The sequence below is a fragment of the Equus asinus genome, chromosome 6 (genome assembly GCF_041296235.1).
Source record: "Equus asinus isolate D_3611 breed Donkey chromosome 6, EquAss-T2T_v2, whole genome shotgun sequence".
NCBI classification, from domain to species: Eukaryota; Metazoa; Chordata; class Mammalia; order Perissodactyla; family Equidae; genus Equus; species Equus asinus.
Window position 1 is genome coordinate 6,588,822 of NC_091795.1, and position 6,903 is coordinate 6,595,724.

At 40.2% G+C, this 6,903-nt stretch overlaps 1 protein-coding gene across 1 annotated transcript; it reads right to left on the reverse strand.

Moving 5' to 3' along the window:
- Positions 1 to 4,452: 4,452 nt before the first annotated feature.
- LOC106823939 (dynein light chain 1, cytoplasmic-like) lies at positions 4,453 to 4,919 on the reverse strand. Its single transcript, XM_070512773.1, has 2 exons — positions 4,896 to 4,919; positions 4,453 to 4,707 (listed from the first exon to the last, which is right to left on the reverse strand). The coding sequence occupies exons 1-2, from the start codon at positions 4,917 to 4,919 to the stop codon at positions 4,453 to 4,455; spliced, it is 279 nt and encodes a 92-aa protein (XP_070368874.1).
- Positions 4,920 to 6,903: the final 1,984 nt, after the last annotated feature.

Sequence of the window (6,903 nt, forward strand, 5' to 3'; positions counted from 1 at the left end):
CCTGGGGAATTCTGGAGCCGATGGGATTGCTGGAGTGATCCCAGTCAGACTTGGTTAGAGAAAGCTGAGAGCCAAGTCCTGAGAAAGCCAAATGCAAAGCTGAGTTCTAAGTCAGATGAAAGCTAGGAGCAGAGGCAGAGTCTGGTTTGTTGAAAGATGCTTCCAGCAGGAGGTGAGTGGAAACAAGTAGGAATGTCCACGTAAGCCCCCTGGGTCTGAAGGTGGTTCCCAGACACTGGTCTCTGCTTCAGGAGACCCTGCCAGGCTTACCTGAGGCTCTGTGGCTCTGGGTCCCCATCCCTGTCTCCTCGCAACAGACTTAGATGTGTCTTCTGTGGACATGAGTGTAGAGTTCATCCAACTTGTTGCTTGTTTTCTGTTTACAGCCATTAGGAAATGTAAGTTAGCGGTTTAAAATGGAATTATTTAATGCTTAATTTATTAGATCTCTCAGTGTGTGCCTTGGCTAAGAGTGTCTCAGATTGTACTATAAGCTGCCGTATTCAAAGTCCAACTTTTAGTCTGTGAACTCTGAATAAATAGTTCTGTGTGTGGTAGATCTCTTGCCTGAGCCTGTTTCGTGGTTAGAAGGCACTGAGCATGAGGTCTGTTCTAGGTTGCCATAAGTCAGAGACAAAGGCCATGATTCTCTGCTAGTGTGTTATATTTGTGGGCTTGTATCAGTGCAAAAATGTTGGAGTTATTTGCAATAGAGTGTGTGGTGTGGTATGTAGTTATGAGTGAGTGTCCTGTAATTGAATGTAATCGTAATATTCATAAGAACTTTCAGTCCATCACTTCCTCATCTGGTACATAATTGAATTGAATTGAATTGATTCTTTCACTAACAGGCACCCTATTGTTTCTTTGTTATTTTATTGTTGTCAGTATTGACAATATAAACTATTATACTAAAATTCAAAAAATAACTGATCTGAGTAGAAACTTCATGTCATTTTGAAGAATCATATAATAAATGATAGATAGCCCTCTAGTTACAATTTAATTCAACAAACATCTTTTGAGCATCTACCATGGGCAAGGTACATTCCCAAGTTCTTCAATATCATCAGTGGTTAAAAAAAAAAATGACAAAAATCTGTACCAGTGAGCTACTTTTTCAGCCATAGATGTACAAGAGTGATCTTACAGTGAATTCACCTCCTTTAAAAATGTGCATTTGTGGCCCGGCCCTGTGGGTCAGTGGTTAAGTGCACACGTTCCGCTTCAGCGGCCCGGGGTTCGCTGGTTCAGATCCTAGGTGTGGACATGGCATTGCTTGCCACGCCATGCTGTGGTGGGCATCCCACATATAAAGTAGAGGAAGATGGCATGATGTTAGCTCAAGGCCAGTCTTCCTCAGCAGAAAGAGGAGGATTGCCAGCAGTTAGCTCAGGGCTAATCTTCCTCAAAGGAAAAAAAAACGTGTATTTGTAAATGATTTCCAGTTGCGTCTTGTGCTCGTAATATTTTATAGTTCTCACAGTCACCCATGAAAAACTTTCTGGGGCATACAGGCTAGATCCTTAATAGTCACACTTTTTAATTCACAGTTTGAAAAAGGCCACAAAGTATGACTGCTAAGGTTAAATTTGTGTACCTACTGCCCAACACGTCATAGATCAGATTGTCCTTACAGTCTCACTCAGAAACAACACATTCAGATTGTGGTGCGAGAAGCTAGACTTTTGATCCCAACGCCCTATGTGCCAGGGAACTCTCTTTCTGAGGGGCATTTCCATGTTAGAGCCAGCCATAACCTAGGCATCTCTTATGAGAAAACCATGCCTGTAGAATTCTGGTGTCCGGTCTGTTGGGTACATGTGGGAGGACTTGAATGTAGCCTTTGTTAATCATTTCCACTCCCAGCCATGTGATTGCTGGTCTTGGGCAGAGGGTGAGAATGGTCTTTCTGGAGCCTACATTCCAGGAGAGGCAAATAATCACAATGAGTAAATTATAGAATGTGTTAGAAGGGGATACATATGATGGAAAATCAGAGCAGAATAAGGAGAATCAGGAGTTCTTGCGACAAAGGGGTTGAATTTTAACTAGAGTGGTCAGGGAAGACTGGACAGGAATGACACCTCCTGGCAGAAATGTGAATGAGAGGAAAAGTGAGTCATCTGACTGTCTGAGGGAAGGATAAGCTGGGCAGAGGAACAATCTTGGCCCAAGCCCCTAAGTCAGGAGCATGCTGCATGAATTCAGGGGATAGTGGGAGGCTAATGACCTGAAGCAGAGCAAGTAGACAGAGAGGTAGGAAGATGGTCAGAAAGGGACCTGGGAGAGATGGTGTAGGACCTCAGAGGCCATCATACAGTTTGGCTTTTGTTCTGAATGAGGTAGGTAGCTGTTGCAAAGTTCTGATCAGCAAGGAGATGTGAACTTCTTTGATGCAATCCATTTAAAATTAAAACCCATATGGTGGCTGAGTTGAGAATGACTGTGGGGTAATGGTCAAGGGTGAAAGGAGAGAGATTAATTAGGATACTATTGCAATATTCCAGGCAAGAGATGCCAGTGGCTCAGATGAGGATGTTAACAGTAATGTTAATGATCATATAACATTAGTAGTGGTCATATTCTGGATATATTTTGAAGGTAGAGCCAAATGGATTGCTTATGGATTGGATGTGGTGTACAAGAGAGAGGAATAAGATAACTCACCAGTTTTTCCTGAGAAACTCCAAGGATGGAGTTGCCATTTACTGACGTGAGGAAGACTGTGGATGGATCAGGTTGGGGGTAAAATCAGTAACTCAATTTTTGACTTTTTCAGTTCAAAATATATATTAGACATAGAAGTAGAGATATGAAGTGGGTGGTTAGATTGATAATTCAGGAATTTAGGGTTCAGATCTGAGATGGAGATATAAATTTGGGAGATAGTACCATGTAGAAAGAATTTAAGTTCATGAGACAGCATGAGATCCTCCAAAAAGTGAGGTAGAGAAAGAAGAGATTGAGAGCAGAAGAGACAAATGGTTATAATATTGTGTTTTTTCCCCCTGTGTTTATGATTTTTTCTTTAATAGGGTAATTTATTATTTTTTGTCACTTTCTTCTAATGATTCTACCCTCCGTTTTTCAAACATATGAGAATTTTCCACCCTGTCTTTATTCTAGTATTCTCCACACCTGCCACTCCACCTCCCCAGATTTTAAACGTGCATTTTAATCCTATAAGTAATGTTTATTTAATATTTTGCCTTTTTTTTTTGGTGAGGAAGATTGGCCCTGAGATAATATCTTGTTGCCAATCTTCCTTTTTTTTGCTTGAAGAAGATTATCCTTGAGCTAACATCTGTGCCAATCCTCCTCTACTTTATATCTGGGATGCCGCCACAGCATGGCTTGATGAGCAGTGTGTAGGTCCATACCTGGGACCCAAACTTGTAAACCTCGGGCCGCAGAGTGGCGCATGCAAACTTAACCACTACACTGCCAGGCCAACCTGGAATCTCTTGCTTTTTAAGAAGAAAAAGATAAAAGATACTGAGAGCCAATTGAAAAAGTAACGAAGTCTATATTTACATTTGGAGATAACAAAATAGGTGAGAACTAGATAGTTATAAAGTTATCTGTGAATAGGCATTGGACAATTTCTTGCAAATTTTTAACATAATTCCAAAATCCTAATGTTCTTGGAGAATGTGCAAATATCTTGTATTAGTTTAAATTTCCAAGTCAATTGTTAATGTCAGAAAACATGATCAAATCTGTGTCAAAAAGTAAAAGAGAATATCACAAATATGAATATTTGAAGTACTTACACAGGACTTTTACAAGTGTGTTAGTCTGGGTCCAGCTGGGAGAGAGAAACCACACAGTAATTTGAACAGAGAAAGTTTCACATACACAGCTCCTAACTATACAGGAGTTTGGGTAATGAGGGATTGGCTAGTGAGAATTTAAAAAAAACAACCACCAAACAAACTCTAAAGAATACAGGAATAGCAGATAGAAGGAGTAGCATTACCCCTAGGGCTGAGATAGAGCTCTCAAGAAAGAGCCTCTCCCCTGCTGGCCGCTGGGGCTGAGGTCCAGACCTTGTAGGAGAGGGCTTGGCTGTGGCTCATTGAACAACAGAAATTATTGTGGTTCAGATCTGGCAGAACATGCTGGACCACTCTCTGAAACTCTCTCTCTCTCTTTTTTTTTTAAACACATACTTCTCCAACAGATTTATTAAGTTTTTGAAAGGAATAAATTTTGAGGAATAAAAACATGGGGCAGAGAAGTATAGAATGAAAAATAAATACAAAGTAAGCTGTTTTGCTAATTGTTTTATACCCACAACAAACTAGTACAGAGAACACCCTGTACAAAGAATAATAATAAAGACTCGAAAGATCAAGGTGTTCCTCCAGGCAAGGCTGAAGATTTCAGTTTGGGCTGCATCCTTGTCTTTGAGTGCATCTCTGGGTGCATGGCACAGTCCTCATGCTTTTAACCAGATTTGAACAGAAGAATGGCCACTTGGCCAAGGCAGAAGTAGATGAAATGCTTTGTTTCATGTGTCACCAAACTCCTGAAGTTCCTCCCCACAATGTAATGTGAAGTGGGGCTGTATTTCTTATCAAACTCCTTCCTAATATGGGCTGCAATGTCCTTCTCTATGTTATATTTCTCCAACACCTGAGTAGCACACTCCACTGAGTCTTGTTGCATTTCCTCTGACAGATTCGCATTTTTGATCGTGGCCTTTTGGATGCATGTGGTTATGGTGGAGCAGTGATTGCCTGACTGCAAGGGTCTCCTGGGGGAGGGGCTGGCAAGGCTCAGACCCAGTGGGACCTACTTCCAGGGGAATCGGCTGGACCACTCTCTGGATCTTGCAGGAAATCTATACCCTAGGGTGCTAGAAATCTGTTCACAAGGATCTGTCTCACTGAGGCATTCCACTGCAACACCATCTTAGGGAGATGATGGAGACACTACTGGATGTCCACACCAGAGGAGCTGGACACTGGGGAAACCACACGTGCTACAGGAGCTGGACCTGGAGGAGCTGCCCATAGGGGAGAAGGACTGCAGGAGCCTGGCAAGTGAACACTCTCAAACTGAAAGTAAAACGTTTTCCTATTGCAGCATCTCTCCAGCACTCTCTACTGTCAGTGATTAATGTCATGCTAGCTGGCAAAGGAAAACCACTTAGAAGATGGGTTCACTGTCACAGAGCAGGCACAAAGAGTGAATTTTGAGCTGAGAGGCAATCAATCGATAACTGGCATAACATGAAACAATTTGTATAGGTTCACATAGTTTTTATAATATTATTGGAGTCTCTAGGAAACAAGTTTCAAAGGCAACACATAGGGGCTTGTCCTGTGGTGTAGTGGTTAAGTTCACTGCCCTCCACTTTGGCGGCCTGGGTTCGGATCCTGAACATGGACCTATGCCACTAGTCAGCCATGCTGTGGCAGAGACCCACATGCAAAATAGAGGAAAATTTGCACAGGTGTTAGCTCAGGACGGATCTTCTTCAGCAAAAAATAAATAAATAAATAAAATAGGAACACATATAGTTAAATAATACAGCATTTCAATTGCTTTCCATTATTTTCATTACATATATTCCAACAAACATGCAATTTCCATATATTTTGCTATGGACCCAAAAGTGTTTTGCACAATCAAACAGAAAATTTAGGAGAGAAAAATACTACTTTCCTGGAAGTGTGTGATTTTTTTTGTATTCTATGTTAGTAGTATAATGACCATAAAAATTACACATTTTAAAAAAATGTGGTAAAATATATGTAACGTAAAATTTAGTATTTTAACTATTTTTAAGTGTACAATTAAGTGGCATTAAGTATGTTCACAATGTTGTGCAATCATTATGACTATCCATTTCCAGAACTCTTCCATCATCCCAAAGAGAAACTCTTTTCTCATTAAAAAACATCTCTCCATTCCCCACTCTCCCTAGTAACCTCTATCCTACCTTCTATCTCTGAATTTGACGATTCTAGGTAACTCATATAAATGGAATCATATACACTTTGTCTTGTGTATACCTTATTTCACTTAGCTTGATGTTGTGTAGTTTCATTCATCTTGTAGCATGTGTCAGAATTTTATTTCTTTTTATGGTTGAATAGTATTCCATTCTATGTATAGACCACATTTCCATTCATCTGAAAAAACTTGGTTTTTTTCAGCCTTTGGTTATTGTGAGTAACTCTGCTATGAATATTGTTGTACAAACATCTGGTTTAGTCACTGCTTTCAGTTCTTTTGGGTATATACCTAGGAGTGGAATTGCTGGATCATCTGGTAGTTCTATGTTTAACTTTTTGAGGAACTGTCAAACTGATTGCCACAGCAGCTGTACCATTTTACAGTCCCACTAGCAATGCATGAGGGTTCCAGTTTCTTCAAATCTTCTCCAACTCTTACTACAATAGCCATCCTAATGGGCATGAAGTGGTAGCTCATTGTGGTTTTGATTTGCATTTCCCTAATGATTAATGACAAGCATCTTTTCACATACTTATTGGCCATTTGTATATCTTCTTTGGAGAAATGTCTATTCAAGTCCATTGCCTATTTTTTAATTGTTTGTTTTTTGTTGTTATAGAGTTGTATGTACTCTTTCTATACTTTGTATGTTAACCCTTATCAGATATATCACTTGCAGATATCTTCTCCCATTCTGTGGGTTGTCTTTTCACTGTCTTGATTGTGTTCTTTGATAGACAAAAGTTTTTAATTTTGATGGCGTACATTTAAAACATTCTTTTCTTTTGTTGCCTGTACTTGTGGTGTCTAAGACACTAATATCCACTGTCCAAGCCCTCAAATGCTTTTGCATACCCACCCCTCCCCCAAGGATTCTGGGATACCACATGATAAAGCAACTAAAGGATTATTGCCTGACACACCAGGGAACTC

What these genes read in the sequence shown, in the direction of transcription:
- LOC106823939 (XM_070512773.1), bottom strand. Translation starts at nt 4,919, where the DNA reads ATGGTGTTGCAGTGGAATGCCTCA. An exon ending in TGTTGCAGTGGAATGCCTCA is followed by an intron (nt 4,708 to 4,895) that starts GTGAGACAGATC and finishes TGCATCCAAAAG; the next exon opens with GCCACGATCAAAAATGCGAA.